The sequence below is a fragment of the Hyperolius riggenbachi genome, chromosome 4 (genome assembly GCF_040937935.1).
Source record: "Hyperolius riggenbachi isolate aHypRig1 chromosome 4, aHypRig1.pri, whole genome shotgun sequence".
NCBI classification, from domain to species: Eukaryota; Metazoa; Chordata; class Amphibia; order Anura; family Hyperoliidae; genus Hyperolius; species Hyperolius riggenbachi.
Genome location: NC_090649.1, coordinates 2,619,952 through 2,641,280, shown reverse-complemented (window position 1 = coordinate 2,641,280; position 21,329 = coordinate 2,619,952). Strand labels below are relative to the sequence as shown.

The following is a 21,329-nucleotide window of genomic DNA, read 5'->3' as shown; positions in this document are numbered from 1 at the left end:
ACACGCACAGGAAGTCACATAATTACACGGGAAGTACAGGAGACACACACAGGAAGTCACATCATTACACAGGAAGTACAGGAGACACACACACACAGGAAGTCACATCATTACACAGGAAGTACAGGAGACACACACACACACACACACACAGGAAGTCACATCATTACACAGGAAGCACACACACACAGGAAGTCACATCATTACGCAGGAAGTACAGGAGACAACACACACACACACAGAAAGTCACATCATTACACAGGAAGTACAGGAGGCACACACACACAGGAAGTCACATCATTAAACAGGAAGTACAGGAGGCACATACAGGAAGTCACATCATTACACAGGAAGTACAGGAGACACACACAGGAAGTCACATCAGTACACAGGAAGTACAGGAGACACACACACACACAGGAAGTCACATCATTAAACAGGAAGTACAGGAGGCACACACAGGAAGTCACATCATTACACAGGAAGCACACACACACAGGAAATCACATCATTACGCAGGAAGTACAGGAGACAACACACACAGAAAGTCACATCATTACACAGGAAGTACAGGAGGCACACACACACACAGGAAGTCACATCATTAAACAGGAAGTACAGGAGGCACACACAGGAAGTCACATCATTACACAGGAACTACAGGAGGCACACACAGGAAGTCACATCATTACACAAGAAGTACCGGAGACACACACACAGGAAGTCACATCATTACACAGGAAGTACAGGAGACACACACACACAGGAAGTCACATCATTACACAGGAAGTACAGGAGAGACACACACACACAGGAAGTCACATCATTACACAGGAAGTACAGGAGACACACACACACAGGAAGTCACATCATTACACAGGAAGTACAGGAGACACACACACACACACACAGGAAGTCACAGCATTACACAGGAAGTACAGGAGACACACACACAGGAAGTCACATCATTACACAGGAAGTCACATCATTACACAGAAAGTACGGAAGGCACACACACACAGGAAGTCACATAATTACATGGGAAGTACAGGAGACACACACAGGAAGTCACATCATTACACAGGAAGTACAGGAGACACACACACACACACACACACACACACACACACACACACACACACACAGAGGAAGTCACATCATTACACGGGAAGTACGGGAGACACACACACAGGAAGTCACATCATTACACAGGAAGTCACATCATTACACAGAAAGTACGGAAGGCACACACGCACAGGAAGTCACATAATTACACGGGAAGTACAGGAGACACACACAGGAAGTCACATCATTACACAGGAAGTACAGGAGACACACACAGGAAGTCACATCATTACACAGGAAGTACAGGAGACACACACACACACAGGAAGTCACATCATTACACAGGAAGCACACACACACAGGAAGTCACATCATTACGCAGGAAGTACAGGAGACAACACACACACACACAGAAAGTCACATCATTACACAGGAAGTACAGGAGGCACACACACACAGGAAGTCACATCATTAAACAGGAAGTACAGGAGGCACATACAGGAAGTCACATCATTACACAGGAAGTACAGGAGACACAAACAGGAAGTCACATCAGTACACAGGAAGTACAGGAGACACACACATTAGGTCACATCATTACACAGGAAGTACAAAAGACACACACAGGAAGTCACATCATTACACAGGAAGCACACACACACAGGAAGTCACATCATTACGCAGGAAGTACAGGAGACAACACACACAGAAAGTCACATCATTACACAGGAAGTACAGGAGGCACACACACACACAGGAAGTCACATCATTAAACAGGAAGTACAGGAGGCACACACAGGAAGTCACATCATTACACAGGAACTACAGGAGGCACACACAGGAAGTCACATCATTACACAAGAAGTACCGGAGACACACACACAGGAAGTCACATCATTACACAGGAAGTACAGGAGACACACACACACACAGGAAGTCACATCATTACACAGGAAGTACAGGAGACACACACACACAGGAAGTCACATCATTACACAGGAAGTACAGGAGACACACACACACAGGAAGTCACATCATTACACAGGAAGTACAGGAGACACACACACACACACACACACACACACACACACACACACACACACACACACACAGGAAGTCACATCATTACACAGGAAGTACAGGAGACACACACACAGGAAGTCACATCATTACACAGAAAGTACGGAAGGCACACACACACAGGAGGTCACATAATTACATGGGAAGTACAGGAGACACACACAGGAAGTCACATCATTACACAGGAAGTACAGGAGACACACACACACACAGGAAGTCACATCATTGCACAGGAAGCACACACACACAGGAAGTCACATCATTACGCAGGAAGTACAGGAGACAACACACACACACAGAAAGTCACATCATTACACAGGAAGTACAGGAGGCACACACACACAGGAAGTCACATCATTAAACAGGAAGTACAGGAGGCACACACAGGACGTCACATCATTACACAGGAAGTACAGGAGACACGCACAGGAAGTCACATCATTACACCGGAAGTACAGGAGACACACACAGGAAGTCACATCATTACACAGGAACTACAGGAAGCACACACAGGAAGTCACATAATTACACAGGAAGTACCGGAGACACACACACAGGAAGTCACATCATTACACAGGAAGTACAGGAGACACACACACAGGAAGTCACATCATTACACAGGAAGTACAGGAGACACACACACACACACACACACAGGAAGTCACATCATTACACAGAAAGTACAGAAGGCACACACACACAGGAAGTCACATAATTACACGGGAAGTACAGGAAACACACACAGGAAGTCACATCATTACACAGGAAGTACAGGAGGCACACGCAGGAAGTCACATTATTACACAGGAAGTACAGGAGACACACACACAGGAAGTCACATCATCACACAGGAAGTACAGGAGGCACACACACACAGGAAGTCACATCATTACACAGGAAGTACAGGAGACACACACACAGGAAGTCACATCATCACACAGGAAGTACAGGAGGCACACACACACAGGAAGTCACATCATTACACAGAAAGTACAGGAGGCACACACAGGAAGTCACATTAAACAGGAAGTACAGGCGGCACACACACTGAGAGCCACATCATTACACAGGAAGTACAGGAGACACACACACACACAGGAAGTCACATCATTACACAGGAAGTACAGGAGACACACACACAGGAAGTCACATCATTACACAGGAAGTACAGGAGGCACACACAGGAAGTCACATCATTACACAGGAAGTACAGGAGACACACACAGGAAGTCACCTCATTACACAGGAAGTACAGGAGACACACACACAGGAAGTCACATCATTACACAGGAAGTACAGGAGACACACAGGAAGTCACATCATTACACAGAAAGTACAGGAGGCACACACAGGAAGTCACATTAAACAGGAAGTACAGGCGGCACACACACTGAGAGCCACATCATTACACAGGAAGTACAGGAGACACACACACACACAGGAAGTCACATCATTACACAGGAAGTACAGGAGACACACACACAGGAAGTCACATCATTACACAGGAAGTACAGGAGACACACACACAGGAAGTCACATCATTACACAGGAAGTACAGGAGACACACACACACACACACAGGAAGTCACATCATTACACAGGAAGTCACATCATTACACAGAAAGTACAGCAGGCACACACACAGGAAGTCACATAATTACACGAGAAGTACAGGAAACACACACAGGAAGTCACATCATTACACAGGAAGTACAGGAGGCACACACAGGAAGTCACATTATTACACAGGAAGTACAGGAGACACACACAGGAAGTCACATCATCACACAGGAAGTACAGGAGGCACACACACACAGGAAGTCACATCATTACACAGGAAGTACAGGAGACACACACACAGGAAGTCACATCATCACACAGGAAGTACAGGAGACACACAGGAAGTCACATCATTACACAGAAAGTACAGGAGGCACACACAGGAAGTCACATTAAACAGGAAGTACAGGCGGCACACACACTGAGAGCCACATCATTACACAGGAAGTACAGGAGACACACACACACACACACACACACAGGAAGTCACATCATTAAACAGGAAGTACAGGAGACACACACAGGAAGTCACATCATTACACAGGAAGTACAGGAGGCACACACAGGAAGTCACATCATTACACAGGAAGTACAGGAGACACACACAGGAAGTCACCTCATTACACAGGAAGTACAGGAGACACACACACAGGAAGTCACATCATTACACAGGAAGTACAGGAGACACACAGGAAGTCACATCATTACACAGAAAGTACAGGAGGCACACACAGGAAGTCAAATTAAACAGGAAGTACAGGCGGCACACACACTGAGAGCCACATCATTACACAGGAAGTACAGGAGACACACACACACACAGGAAGTCACATCATTAAACAGGAAGTACAGGAGACACACACAGGAAGTCACATCATTACACAGGAAGTACAGGAGGCACACACAGGAAGTCACATCATTACACAGGAAGTACAGGAGACACACACAGGAAGTCACCTCATTACACAGGAAGTACAGGAGGCACACACAGGAAGTCACATCATTACACAGGAAGTACAGGAGACACACACAGGAAGTCACCTCATTACACAGGAAGTACAGGAGACACACACACAGGAAGTCACATCATTACACAGGAAGTACAGGAGACACACAGGAAGTCACATCATTACACAGAAAGTACAGGAGGCACACACAGGAAGTCAAATTAAACAGGAAGTACAGGCGGCACACACACTGAGAGTCACATCATTACACAGAAAGTACAGGAGGCACACACAGGAAGTCAAATTAAACAGGAAGTACAGGCGGCACACACACTGAGAGCCACATCAGTACACAGGAAGTACAGGAGACACACACATTAGGTCACATCATTACACAGGAAGTACAAAAGACACACACAGGAAGTCACATCATTACACAGGAAGCACACACACACAGGAAGTCACATCATTACGCAGGAAGTACAGGAGACAACACACACAGAAAGTCACATCATTACACAGGAAGTACAGGAGGCACACACACACACAGGAAGTCACATCATTAAACAGGAAGTACAGGAGGCACACACAGGAAGTCACATCATTACACAGGAACTACAGGAGGCACACACAGGAAGTCACATCATTACACAAGAAGTACCGGAGACACACACACAGGAAGTCACATCATTACACAGGAAGTACAGGAGACACACACACACAGGAAGTCACATCATTACACAGGAAGTACAGGAGACACACACACACAGGAAGTCACATCATTACACAGGAAGTACAGGAGACACACACACACAGGAAGTCACATCATTACACAGGAAGTACAGGAGACACACACACACAGGAAGTCACATCATTACACAGGAAGTACAGGAGACACACACACACACACACACACACACACAGGAAGTCACATCATTACACAGGAAGTACAGGAGACACACACACAGGAAGTCACATCATTACACAGAAAGTACGGAAGGCACACACACACAGGAAGTCACATAATTACATGGGAAGTACAGGAGACACACACAGGAAGTCACATCATTACACAGGAAGTACAGGAGACACACACAGGAAGTCACATCATTACACAGGAAGTACAGGAGACACACACACACACAGGAAGTCACATCATTGCACAGGAAGCACACACACACAGGAAGTCACATCATTACGCAGGAAGTACAGGAGACAACACACACACACAGAAAGTCACATCATTACACAGGAAGTACAGGAGACAACACACACACACAGAAAGTCACATCATTACACAGGAAGTACAGGAGGCACACACACACAGGAAGTCACATCATTAAACAGGAAGTACAGGAGACACGCACAGGAAGTCACATCATTACACCGGAAGTACAGGAGACACACACACACACAGGAAGTCACATCATTACACAGGAACTACAGGAAGCACACACAGGAAGTCACATAATTACACAGGAAGTACCGGAGACACACACACAGGAAGTCACATCATTACACAGGAAGTACAGGAGACACACACACACACAGGAAGTCACATCATTACACAGGAAGTACAGGAGACACACACACAGGAAGTCACATCATTACACAGGAAGTACAGGAGACACACACACACACACACAGGAAGTCACATCATTACACAGAAAGTACAGAAGGCACACACACACAGGAAGTCACATAATTACACGGGAAGTACAGGAAACACACACAGGAAGTCACATCATTACACAGGAAGTACAGGAGGCACACACACACAGGAAGTCACATCATTACACAGAAAGTACAGGAGGTACACACAGGAAGTCACATTATTACACAGGAAGTACAGGAGACACACACACAGGAAGTCACATCATCACACAGGAAGTACAGGAGGCACACACACACAGGAAGTCACATCATTACACAGAAAGTACAGGAGGCACACACAGGAAGTCACATTAAACAGGAAGTACAGGCGGCACACACACTGAGAGCCACATCATTACACAGGAAGTACAGGAGACACACACACACACAGGAAGTCACATCATTACACAGGAAGTACAGGAGACACACACACAGGAAGTCACATCATTACACAGGAAGTACAGGAGGCACACACAGGAAGTCACATCATTACACAGGAAGTACAGGAGACACACAGGAAGTCACCTCATTACACAGGAAGTACAGGAGACACACACACAGGAAGTCACATCATTACACAGGAAGTACAGGAGACACACAGGAAGTCACATCATTACACAGAAAGTACAGGAGGCACACACAGGAAGTCACATTAAACAGGAAGTACAGGCGGCACACACACTGAGAGCCACATCATTACACAGGAAGTACAGGAGACACACACACACACAGGAAGTCACATCATTACACAGGAAGTACAGGAGACACACACACAGGAAGTCACATCATTACACAGGAAGTACAGGAGACACACACACAGGAAGTCACATCATTACACAGGAAGTACAGGAGACACACACACACACACACACAGGAAGTCACATCATTACACAGGAAGTCACATCATTACACAGAAAGTACAGAAGGCACACACACACAGGAAGTCACATAATTACACGGGAAGTACAGGAAACACACACAGGAAGTCACATCATTACACAGGAAGTACAGGAGGCACACACAGGAAGTCACATTATTACACAGGAAGTACAGGAGACACACACAGGAAGTCACATCATCACACAGGAAGTACAGGAGGCACACACACACAGGAAGTCACATCATTACACAGGAAGTACAGGAGACACACACACAGGAAGTCACATCATCACACAGGAAGTACAGGAGACACACAGGAAGTCACATCATTACACAGAAAGTACAGGAGGCACACACAGGAAGTCACATTAAACAGGAAGTACAGGCGGCACACACACTGAGAGCCACATCATTACACAGGAAGTACAGGAGACACACACACACACACAGGAAGTCACATCATTAAACAGGAAGTACAGGAGACACACACAGGAAGTCACATCATTACACAGGAAGTACAGGAGGCACACACAGGAAGTCACATCATTACACAGGAAGTACAGGAGACACACACAGGAAGTCACCTCATTACACAGGAAGTACAGGAGACACACACACAGGAAGTCACATCATTACACAGGAAGTACAGGAGACACACAGGAAGTCACATCATTACACAGAAAGTACAGGAGGCACACACAGGAAGTCAAATTAAACAGGAAGTACAGGCGGCACACACACTGAGAGCCACATCATTACACAGGAAGTACAGGAGACACACACACACACACAGGAAGTCACATCATTACACAGGAAGTACAGGAGACACACACACAGGAAGTCACATCATTACACAGGAAGTACAGGAGGCACACACAGGAAGTCACATCATTACACAGGAAGTACAGGAGACACACACAGGAAGTCACCTCATTACACAGGAAGTACAGGAGACACACACACAGGAAGTCACATCATTACACAGGAAGTACAGGAGACACACAGGAAGTCACATCATTACACAGAAAGTACAGGAGGTACACACAGGAAGTCACATTAAACAGGAAGTACAGGCGGCACACACACTGAGAGCCACATCATTACACAGGAAGTACAGGAGACACACACACACAGGAAGTCACATCATTACACAGGAAGTACAGAAGACAGACACACAGGAAGTCACATCATTACACAGGAAGTACAGGAGGCACACACAGGAAGTCACATCATTACACAGGAAGTACAGGAGACACACACAGGAAGTCACCTCATTACACAGGAAGTACAGGAGACACACAAGAACAGGAGGAGGAACTGATAGGAATATAAAGGAAGGTGGAGCTAGTAGAACAGGAGAAAGAACTGATATAAAGAAAAGGGTAGGTGGGGCTATGAGAAATTAATAGGGCGATGAAGGTGGGTGGAGCTATGATAAACTAATATGGAGATGAAGGTGGGTGGAGCTATGAGAAACTAATAGGGAGATGAAGGTGGGTGGAGCTATGACAACTAATATGGAGATGAAGGTGGGTGGAGCTATGATAAATTATTAAGATGAAGTTGGGTGGGGCTATGAGAACTGCAAGAGTAACTGCGTTTCAGAAATGGGTGAAGTAAGATTAGAGGCAGGAAAGAGCCACTCACCTCCTCTTCTCCCTTCTGCAGGCTCATGTTAGAGATTTCTTTTTTGATGTACTTTATGGCATTTCCCATACTGGCTGACAGGGGGCGACACTGAGTTAGGAAGCTGCATTACAAAAAGAAAGAAAGATGATCCATGTGATGTTGCTAATTGAGTGCAGCTGGAAATGAGACCAAATGCAGTAGCTGTTGATCTGGATTGGTTTAATTCCAAGCAGTATACAAAAACAACTACCCCCTCACAGACCAGAGACCACTCCCACACAAAGCAGAGACCACTCCCACACAAAGCAAAAACCACTCCCACACAAAGCAGAAACCACTCCCACACAAAGCAGAGACCACTCCCACACAAAGCAGAGACCACTCCCACACAAAGCAGAGACCACTCCCACACAAAGCAGAAACCACTCCCACACAAAGCAGAAACCACTCCCACACAGTATAGACCACTCCCATGCAGTATAGAGACCACTCCCATACAGTATAGAGACCACTCCTATACAGTATAGAGACCACTCCCATGCAGTGCAAAGACCACTCCAAAGCAGTGCAGAGACCCCTCCCACACAGTTCAGAGACCACTCCCATATAGTATAGAGACCACTCCCATGCAGTCCAGGGACCACTTCCATGCAGTAAAGATTAGTCACACGCAGTGCACAAGACCCCTCCCACACAGTCCAGAAACCACTCCAACACTATAGAGACCACTCCCATAAGTCCAGAAACCACTCCCACACAGCACAGAGACCACTCCCATGCAGTGCAGAGACCACCACACAGACCAAATACCACTCCCACACAGACTAGAGACCATTCCCATACAGTGCAAAGACCACTCCCAAGCAGTGCAGAGACCCCTCCCCCACAGTCCAGAGACCACTACAAAGCAGTACAGAGACCCCTCCCTCACAGTTCAGGGACCACTCCCAAGCAGTGCAGAGACCCCACCTCCACAGTCCAGAGACCACTACAAAGCAGTGCAGAGACCCCTCCCCCACAGTCCAGGGACCACTCCCAAGCAGTGCAGAGACCCCACCTCCACAGTCCAGAGACCACTACAAAGCAGTGCAGAGACCCCTCCCCCACAGTCCAGGGACCACTCCCAAGCAGTGCAGAGACCCCTCCCCCACAGTCCAGAGACCACTACAAAGCAGTGCAGAGACCCCTCCCCCACAGTCCAGGGACCACTCCCAAGCAGTGCAGAGACCCCTCCCCCACAGTCCAGGGACCACTACCATGCAGTGCAGAGACCCCTCCCCCACAGTCCAGGGACCACTACCATGCAGTGCAGAGACCCCTCCCCCACAGTCCAGGGGCCACTCTGTCGGGCTAATTATACGGTCACATAAACTGTAACCAGAAGTATAAAAATCAAAAGCTAAGACCTCCTACGAAACAAAGGGGAGGAGTCTTACTATAGCATGTGCCCAACTCTGAATTCAATATCGAGATTTCTCAATGCATTGGTACAAGGAGTGAAAAGTCAGGACAACTATTCAAAAATTATTAATTTATTATAAATACATGAATATATCAGAACAATTGCAAATTAAATTTCTGAATCACATAAAACCCTCCAGATACTTCTCGGTGTTAGCTGGCTATACAACTTCAGAGAGACATTGACCATAAGATTAACAATGAGATTATAAATCACAGGCAATGCAACCACAAGATAGCATACATTTCCTAAAGGTGCGTACACACGCCATACTGCCGCAAACAACAGGTCCGTCAGACCCTCCCGCTGGGCGGATGTTCAGAAACAGCCTTATCAGTCCGCCGACAGCGCATACACACACCATACTGCCGCAAACGACGAGTCCGTCAGACCCTCCCGCTGGGTGGTTGTTCAGAAACAGCCTTATCAGTCCGCCGACAGCGCATACACACGCCATACCGCCGCAGACGACAGGTCCGTCAGACCCTCCCGCTGGGCGGATGTTCAGAAACAGCCTTATCAGTCCGCCGACAGCGCGTACACACGCCATACCGCCGCAAACGACGAGTCCGTCAGACCCTCCCGCTGGGCGGATGTTCAGAAACAGCCTTATCAGTCCGCCGACAGCGCATACACACACCATACTGCCGCAAACGACGAGTCCGTCAGACCCTCCCGCTGGGCGGATGTTCAGAAACAGCCTTATCAGTCCGCCGACAGCGCGTACACACGCCATACCGCCGCAAACGACGGGTCCATCAGACCCTCTCGCTGGGCGGATGTTCAGAAACAGCCTTATCAGTCCGCCGACAGCGCATACACACACCATACTGCCGCAAACGACGAGTCCGTCAGACCCTCCCGCTGGGCGGATGTTCAGAAACAGCCTTATCAGTCCGCCGACAGCGCGTACACACACCATACTGCCGCAAACGACGGGTCCATCAGACCCTCCTGCTGGGCGGATGTTCAGAAACAGCCTTATCAGTCCGCCGACAGCGCGTACACACGCCATACCGCCGCAGACGACGGGTCCGTCAGACCCTCCCGCTGGGTGGATGTTCAGAAACAGCCTCATCAGTCCGCCGACAGCGCGTACACACGCCATACCGCCGCAGACGACGGGTCCGTCAGACCCTCCCGCTGGGTGGATGTTCAGAAACAGCCTCATCAGTCCGCCGACAGCGCGTACACACGCCATACCGCCGCAGACGACGGGTCCGTCAGACCCTCCCGCTGGGTGGATGTTCAGAAACAGCCTTATCAGTCCGCCGACAGCGCGTACACACGCCATACTGCCGCAAACAAGAGGTCCGTCAGACCCTCCCGCTGGGCTGATGTTCAGAAACAGCCTTATCAGTCCGCCGACAGCGCGTACACACGCCATACCGCCGCAAACAACGAGTCCGTCAGACCCTCCCGCTGGGTGGATGTTCAGAAACAGCCTTATCAGTCCGCCGACAGCGCGTACACACGCCATACCGCCGCAAACGACAGGTCCATCAGACCCACCCGCGGGGCGGATGTTCAGCCGACAGTAGCACGTGTGTATGCGCTGTCGGCGGACTGATAAGGCTGTTTCTGAACATCCGCCCAACGGGAGGGTCTGACGGACCCGTCGTTTGCGGCGGTATGGAGTGTGTATGCGCTGTCGGCGGACTGATAAGGCTGTTTCTGAACAACCACCCAGCGGGAGGTTCTGACGGACTCGTTGTTTGCGGCGGTATGGCGTGTGTATGCGCTGTCGGCGGACTGATGAGGCTGTTTCTGAACATCCGCCCAGCGGGAGGGTCTGACAGACTCGTCGTTTGCGGCGGTATGGAGAGTGTATGCGCTGTCGGCGGACTGATAAGGCTGTTTCTGAACAACCACCCAGCAGGAGGTTCTGACGGACTCGTCATTTGCGGCGGTATGGAGTGTGCATGCGCTGTCGGCGGACTGATAAGGCTGTTTCTGAACATCCGCCCAACGGGAGGGTCTGACGGACCCGTCGTTTGCGGTGGTATGGAGAGTGTATGCGCTGTCGGCGGACTGATAAGGCTGTTTCTGAACAACCACCCAGCGGGAGGGTCTGACGGACTCGTAGTTTGCGGCGGTATGGTGTGTGTCCGCGCTGTCGGCGGACTGATAAGGCTGTTTCTGAAAATCCGCCCAGCGGGAGGGTCTGACGGACTTGTCGTTTGCGGCGGTATGGAGTGTGTACGCGCCTTACTGCAAGACTTGATTATAATGCACCGCCTATCTTGAAGACAATGGAAAAATATGGAAGTGATCTGACCTGTCTGAAAACTCCAATATGCAACCACAAGAATAGCATACATTTCACTTTACTGCAGACTTTAGTTTGAAGACAACATAGGAATATGAAATTGACCTGATCTATTTTAATATTTTAAGAAATTTACTTAATTCAACTTTATTTCCTCATTAAAGGGTCACTTAAGCCAAATAAAAAAAAAAAAGAGTTTTACTCACCTGGGGCTTCTACCAGTCCCCTGCAGCTGTCCGGTGCCCACGTAGACTCACCCTGATGCTCCTGGCCCCGCCGGCAGCCACTTCCGGTTTCGCCATCAGGAGCCGACAGGCTGGGAACGTGAGTGATTCTTTGCGTTCCTGGCCATAATAGCGCCCTCTATGCTGTTATATGATATATGATATTTGCTATAACAGCAAAGAGGGCGCTATTACAGCCAGGAACGCGAAGAATCACTCGCGTTCCCAGCCTGTCAGCTCCTGTCGCCGAAACAGGAAGTGGCTGCCGGCGGGGCCAGGAGCATCGGAGTGAGACTGTGAGGTCACTGGACAGCTGCAGGGGACTGGTAGAAGCCCCAGGTTTTATTTGGCTTAAGTGTCCCTTTAAATCATAGCTTGGACATTATAATATATATTAATAATAAATCTATAGAAAAATGAACCCAACGTACACAAGTGTTCCCAGTTTGCAATGCCGGGAAGGATAGTGTGATGACTACAGAGGATGGTTTTATTTCTGTCTTGTAATTTGGCTGTTTATTGTATGTTGCTGTTAGCTGTATTAAATAGTGTGTGTGCCATAGAATACAGTACACACACCTGATTCATTCCAACGCCGGGCGGCCGTTCTGCGGACAGTTTCCCTGTGTGTACAGTCTGTCGGCAGACCGATAAGGCTGGCTTTGACTGATGCGCTCAGCGACAGACTGTACACACGGGGAACCTGTCGGGAGAACGGCCGCCCCGCGGGAGGGTCTGACGACCTGTTGTTTGAATGAATCAGGCGTGTGTATGCGCGGACCAGGACTGGTAGAGACTGGTCATTGTCTTCTGATTATCTCCTGCTGTGTAGTACAACACCTGAGACACAGCCAGGCTTCCGAGGTTTATCTATCAGGCTAGATTCACAGAACAAAGAGAGAGAACGTGGTCAGTGGAGGTTGGGAGGAGATCTGAACATCTGAACCTGTGTCTCCCTAGCTGTGGATGGACTTCTACTATTGGAGACACATGTGGATTTGTATTCCTTGTGGCTGTGGAGTATCTGCTTATGGCTACGATACCTGGAGTGTTGATATGTTCTGGAAGAATTGGAATAAAATGATTGAATGAATCCCTCACATTTGCCTGACTCACCAGCGTCACACAACTACATCATCACCGTTATATGACTACACAGTGTATGGAATCAACCAATATCCAAGCATACAACTTAATTGGCTTTAACCACTTCAGGACCAAATGAATTTTCACAGATCAGCACGCTCCCATTCATCCGCCAATAACTCTATTACTGCTAATCACACCTAAATGATATAATGAAACAATATATTGTTTTTTTTTCAGGACAAATTAGGCTTTTAGTGTGTGATAATTTTGTTTAGTAATTACCTTATTTTCAATGCATTATAAAGGGAAAATAAAGGTGGCCATACACTGGTCGATTTGCCATTAGATCGACCAGCTGACAGATCCCTATCTGATCGAATCTGATCAGAGAGGGATGGTATGGCTGCCTTTACTGCAAACAGATTGTGAATCGATTTCAGCCTGAAACCGATTCATAATCTCCTGAGCTGCTGCTGCCGCCGTTCCCCCCGCCCCCCCCCCCCCCCCCCACGCGCATACATTACCTGACGCTGGCTCCCGGGCATCTTCTCCGCGCTGCACCCGCTCCATCCCGGCGCTTCCTGTGTCACTCCGTGACCAGGAAGTTCAAATAGAGCGCCCTCTATTTGAACTTCCTGGTCACTGCAGTGACAGGAAGCGCCGGGATGGAGCGGGTGCAGCGCGGAGAAGACGCCCGGGAGCCAGCATCAGGTAATGTATACCTGATCGGATCGGCCGCCGCTAGCGACGCGCTCCCTACCCGCGGGCGATCGAGGGTAATTTCCCGCACGGCGCGATCGACGGACCGATCCGATTTCGGGAGGAAATCGGATCAGCGGGTGCGTTTAGCGCGAACGATTGGCAGCAGATTCGATCCCAGGATCGAATCTGCTGTCGTAACGGCCGTGAATCGGGCCAGTGTATGGCCACCTTTAGAGAAAAAAAACTGAAAAACACACTATTTCTCCATTTACATCCATTATAGCTTTACAATAAACAGTGCTAACTAGAAGTTAAACCCACTAATTGCATTTGTGTATACATCCTGGTTACAACAACACTTAGATTTTGCTCCTAGCACAATGTATGGTGACAATATTGTATTAGAAAATAAAGGTGTCTTTTTTCTGTTTTTCGTTTTTGCTTTCTCATTGTTCACTATTGATGATTTTAAGACCTTATTTGCAAAATAATAGTAATATACCCTCATGGCATACATATTTAAAAAGCCATATAACAATATATGTTATTTCTTTCATATTCTGTCACTTTGTTTTCATTTTACAAGTCTTTTATTTTGGTACAGCCTAAGCAAAAATGTAATTCCCTTGGATTCAGTTTGTGACTAAGAAGAATACTCAAGACATGGGCCTCAACCCTAAAACTTTCTAAACTCTATTCTAATACTTATCAAGGTTAAAATGTTACCACATATGTCTCTTTTAGTTTTGCTAAAACTTTCCCAAATCTGATCATAATTTAGAAAATGACTTTTTTATGTTGGGTTGAGTTTGTCCGTACCTATTTTTTAGGTGACGTATCCCAGATTTAAGACACACCAAAATGAATTCTACAACTCGCCTTGGTTAAAAAGGATACCACATGTGCCTCATTTAGTAGCAAACTGATGGTGCACTCTCCACAAATACACTGGACTTATATTTACCAATCATATGGAATACGGGAACCTGCCAGGCCTATGGCATCACCCCGATCTCCCTCTCTGGAGTCTTAAGGCGTCTGGTACGGCAGAGTGCTTAGCAAGAGGCTTTTAGGTATGAGAATGTGTGAGAGAGTCTGGGAGTCCTGCCATTGATATTGTGAGAAAGTGTCCAGAATACTCTTAATTTATCCCCCTTGTTTATCTAATACTCAGCCCCGGGGACCATCCTCTACCCAACCGGAGATGATGGGTGTATTCTTTCAGGTTAAATTATCATCAGGTCACTGAAATATCAATTTAATATGAACTCATTTTCTTTGGGATGTGCAATGTCCTCCACTACCTGTAGATGGCATTATTGCCTTACATATTGTATTGTGATGTCTTCCAGCAGATGGCGCTATTGTATTATATATTATTTATAAATAACAGAATAACCTTTTGACCTGCTAATTCAATGTTAAAGGGAACCTAAACTGAGAGGGATATGAATGTTTCCTTGTAAACAATACTAGTTGCCTGGCAGTCCTGCTGATCTCTATGGCTGTAGTAGTGGCTGAATCTCACACCTGAAACAAGCATGCAGCTAATCCAGTTTGATCTCAGTCAGAACCACCTGATCTGCATGCTTGTTCCGGGGCTGTGGCTAAAAGTATTAGAGACACAGGATCAGCAGGAGAGTCAGGCAACTGGTATTACTTTAAAAGGAAAAATCCATATCCTTCTCCGTTTAGGTTCCCTTTAAATACTATGTTGACATTTCTTTAGAGTGGAACAATACATTATGGCTGACTAATCTTTCAGCACACAGAGTAGGCTTTGAATATACAGAACTGGCCCAAACTAGCCACTTCAAGCAAATTCAGCTGGTATTTTGCCCAAGTAGTTGGTCAGCTCATAAGTCTCAACAACTGTGGTTGATGTTTCTTTGTGTCTGGCCTCAGCTATTGAAGTAAACATTACAATCTGGACACATAGGCAAGCTCTGTCTGTAGAAAGCTTTATGCTGGGAATACACGGGGCGATTCTGTGCCCAATCGTTCTTGCTGCTCGATTCTGCGGGCAATTCTCTTATCTTCCGCTCATTTTTCTTATCTTTTTCCATTGTCCTCAATGCAGAATCGATCGGACATGTCGGAAATTATCTACCGAGCCATCTAAAGGACTCAGAATCGAGCGGTGTATTCCCAGCATTAGAATTCTTCCTATGTCTGTATATTGCTGTATATGGAACAATTATTACATTTTATAGCTATCCATCTATATAAAAGAAGTTGAATATAATGTTTATTCTATCAGGACATATGAGACATGCTATGAATAATGATATAATAGCATTCCTAATAGGGCAGAATGCACACAGGGAATATATCTTTATTCACATTGTTAATTTCAAGCTGTCTTCTCCTCCGAACCTTTGTCTGCAAAGATCCTCGGGACCATTCAGACAGAAACACCCGGACAAATATGGGTCCCGAGGCTATATAAACATTCTGAATGAATAGTCAGCGATCTAGTAACCTAAGCTAAGAGTGAAGAACCTCTCGGAATGTCTTTGATTCTGAATTTCTACTATTACACAGAATGAAAATATAGATTCCTTGTACCCATATGATAAATCAAGCATGCATAATATCAGAACACACTCACTAACATCCATAATACATCATAAAATCCTAGAGGGTTATATTCTATAAAGGTAAAAATTATATATGTTTTTATTAAACCTATAACCTCTTATAATTAATTGTTCATCATTTGGAAACTCGACAACTCACATATAGTATAGAGACCACTCCCACGCAGTCCAGAAACCACTCCCACGCAGTATAGAGACCCCCACACAGACCAGAGACCACTCCCAAACAGTATAGAGACCCCCCCACACACAGACCAGAGACCACTCCCACGCAGACCAGAGACCACTCCCACGCAGTCCAGAAACCACTCCCACGCAGTATAGAGATCCCCACACAGACCAGAGACCACTCCCAAACAGTATAGAGACCCCCCCACACACAGACCAGAGACCACTCCCACGCAGACCAGAGACCACTCCCACGCAGTCCAGAAACCACTCCCACGCAGTATAGAGATCCCCACACAGACCAGAGACCACTCCCATGCAGTCTAGAGGTCACTTCCATACTCTGCCTCCTATACACAAACCACACCCCCAAGTCAGATACCACTCCCCATCGCCTAATAAACAGAGCCAAAGACTCGTGCTCCTCACCTGATGAAAGGCTTCAGTCTGTTGACCAGGTCACGTGATAGCTCCTCATGGGCGGGGGTACTATAATCCCGAATCACCTGTATACACAAAACCATGACCATTTGTAATCAGTTATTAAATTACAGGAAATGGATACTGTAGATGGCAGCTGAGGGGAAGATAGAGGCAGGAAATCCACCACAGATGGTAGATATAGGAGACAGGGCCGCAGATATAGGAGCGGGGAGGAGACAGGGCCACAGATAGCAGATATAGGAGGGGGGAGGAGACAGGGCCACAGATAGCAGATATAGGAGGGGAGGAGACAGGGCCACAGATAGCAGATATAGGAGGGGGAGGAGACAGGGCCACAGATAGCAGATATAGGAGGGGGAGGAGACAGGGCCACAGATAGCAGATATAGGAGGGGAGGAGACAGGGTCACAGATAGCAGATATAGGAGGGGGGAGGAGACAGGGCCACAGATAGCAGATATAGGAGGGGAGGAGACAGGGCCACAGATAGCAGATATAGAAGGGGGAGGAGACAGGGCCACAGATAGCAGATATAGGAGGGGGGAGGAGACAGGGCCACAGATAGCAGATATAGGAGGGGAGGAGACAGGGCCACAGATAGCAGATATAGGAGGGAGAGGAGACAGGGCCACAGATAGCAGATATAGGAGCGGGGAGGAGACAGGGCCACAGATAGCAGATATAGGAGGGGGGAGGAGACAGGGCCACAGATAGCAGATATAGGAGGGGAGGAGACAGGGCCAAAGATAGCAGATATAGGAGGGAGAGGAGACAGGGCCACAGATAGCAGATATAGGAGGGGGAGGAGACAGGGCCACAGATAGCAGATATAGGAGGGGAGGAGACAGGGTCACAGATAGCAGATATAGGAGGGGGGAGGAGACAGGGCCACAGATAGCAGATATAGGAGGGGAGGAGACAGGGCCACAGATAGCAGATATAGAAGGGGGAGGAGACAGGGCCACAGATAGCAGATATAGGAGGGGAGGAGACAGGGTAACAGATAGCAGATATAGGAGGGGGAGGAGACAGGGCCACAGATAGCAGATATAGGAGGGGAGGAGACAGGGTAACAGATAGCAGATATAGGAGGGGGAGGAGACAGGGTCACAGATAGCAGATATAGGAGGGGAGGAGACAGGGTAACAGATAGCAGATATAGGAGGGGGAGGAGACAGGGTCACAGATAGCAGATATAGGAGGGGGGAGGAGACAGGGCCACAGATAGCAGATATAGGAGGGGAGGAGACAGGGCCACAGATAGCAGATATAGGAGGGGGAGGAGACAGGGCCACAGATAGCAGATATAGGAGGGGGAGGAGACAGGGCCACAGATAGCAGATATAGGAGGGGGGAGGAGACAGGGCCACAGATAGCAGATATAGGAGGGGAGGAGACAGGGTCACAGATAGCAGATATAGGAGTGGGGAGGAGACAGGGCCACAGATAGCAGATATAGGAGGAGGGAGGAGACAGGGCCACAGATAGCAGATATAGGAGGGGGAGGAGACAGAGCCACAGATAGCAGATATAGGAGTGGAGAGGAGACAGGGCCACAGATAGCAGATATAGGAGTGGGGAGGAGACAGGGCCACAGATAGCAGATATAGGAGGGGGGAGGAGACAGGGCCACAGATAGCAGATATAGGAGGGGGGAGGAGACAGGGCCACAGATAGCAGATATAGGAGGGGGAGGAGACAGGGCCACAGATAGCAGATATAGGAGGGGGAGGAGACAGGGCCACAGATAGCAGATATAGGAGGGGGAGGAGACAGGGCCACAGATAGCAGATATAGGAGTGGAGAGGAGACAGGGCCACAGATAGCAGATATAGGAGTGGGGAGGAGACAGGGCCACAGATAGCAGATATAGGAGGGGGGAGGAGACAGGGCCACAGATAGCAGATATAGGAGGGGGAGGAGACAGGGCCACAGATAGCAGATATAGGAGTGGGGAGAAGACAGGGCCACAGATAGCAGATATAGGAGGAGGGAGGAGACAGGGCCACAGATAGCAGATATAGGAGGGGGAAGAGACAGGTCCACAGATAACAGATATAGGAGGAGGGAGGAGACAGGGCCACAGATAGCAGATATAGGAGGGGGAGGAGACAGGGCCACAGATAGCAGATATAGGAGGGGAGGAGACAGGGCCACAGATAGCAGATATAGGAGGGGGGAGGATACAGGGCCACAGATAGCAGATATAGGAGGGGGGAGGAGACAGTGCCACATATAGCAGATATAGGAGGGGGAGGATATGTGAGAATGGGCGGGGCATAGAGTAACAGATGGATGATATGTGAGATGGGGCTGGGCATAGGATAACAGATGGCAGAGATGGGGCGGGGCATAGGGTAACAGATGGCATATATGTGAGATAGGGCGGGGCATAGGGTAACAGATGGCTGATATGCGAGATGGGGCGGGGCATACGGTAACAGATGGTTGATATGTAAGATGGGGCTGGGCATAGGGTAACAGATGGCAGAGATGGGGCTGGGCATAGGCTAACAGATGGCAGAGATGGGTCGGGGCATAGGGTAACAGATGGCAGAGATGAGGCGGGGCATAGGGTAACAGACGGCTGATATGTGAGATGGGGCGGGGTATAGGGTAAAAGATGGCAGGGATGGGGCGGGAAATAGGGTAACAGATGGAAGTGATGGGGCGGTAAATAGGGTAACAGATGGAAGGGATGGGGCAGGGCATAGGGTAACGGCAGATATGGGAGATGGGGCAAGCATAGGGTAACAGATGGCAGGGATGGGGAGGGGCATAGGGTAACAGATGGCAGAGATGGGGAGGGGCATAGGGAAACGGCAGATATGGGAGATGGGGCGGGCATAGGGTAACAGATGGCAGGGATGGGGAGGGGCATAGGGTAACAGATGGCAGAGATGGGGAGGGGCATAGGGTAACAGATGGCAGAGATGGGGCAAGGCATAGGATAACAGAAAGAAGGGATGGGGCAGGGCATAGGGTAACGGCAGATATGGGAGATGGGGAGGGGCATAGGGTAACAGAAGGCAGGGATGGGGCGGGGCAAAGGGTAACGGCAGATATGGCAGATGGAGCATAGGGTAACAGATGAGGCAGAGGGGAGGGGCTCAGACATACAAGCAGTAGATGATGGGCGAGTACCTGCTTGAAGCAGTGCAGTAGAGCGATACAGCGGGCGTTGGATCCACTGATGATCCCCTGTGAGTACTGGAGGCCGAGTCTCACCACCGCCGGATGGATCACCGAGGTGGGAATACTGGGGACAGAGGAAAACGATACAGTAATAAAAAGATGGGATGACCAGCTGCATAGATGTGCAGAGCTCAATACACTGGCAGATTACACAATATTGGAAGCTAATGTCCTCCATTTGCTGCATCTGCAAGTTGTGTAATCTGCCCGTGTATTGGGCTCTGCAAATCTATGCAGCTGGTCAGCTCGGGTGCAGCCTGTATGTGGAAGCACTGCCAACATCTCCTCCTGTTGTGCAGTAATGTAAGTCTGCTGTGACTGCTGGTTGTGTAATCTGCCCGTGTATTGGGCTCTGCACATCTAT

At 48.3% G+C, this 21,329-nt stretch overlaps 1 protein-coding gene across 3 annotated transcripts in view; it reads right to left on the bottom strand.

Annotated features, from left to right (window-relative positions):
• EIF2B4 (eukaryotic translation initiation factor 2B subunit delta) overlaps positions 1-21,329 on the bottom strand; it is a 99,188-nt gene that overhangs the window by 7,604 nt on the left and 70,255 nt on the right. For all 3 annotated transcript variants that reach the window (XM_068278913.1, XM_068278912.1, XM_068278914.1), the window contains exons 7-9: positions 20,915-21,029; positions 17,757-17,833; positions 8,832-8,934 (exon numbers count right to left, since the gene is read on the bottom strand). In XM_068278913.1, the coding sequence (XP_068135014.1) occupies positions 8,832-8,934; positions 17,757-17,833; positions 20,915-21,029 (295 nt within the window). The remainder of the gene's footprint in view (positions 1-8,831; positions 8,935-17,756; positions 17,834-20,914; positions 21,030-21,329) is intronic.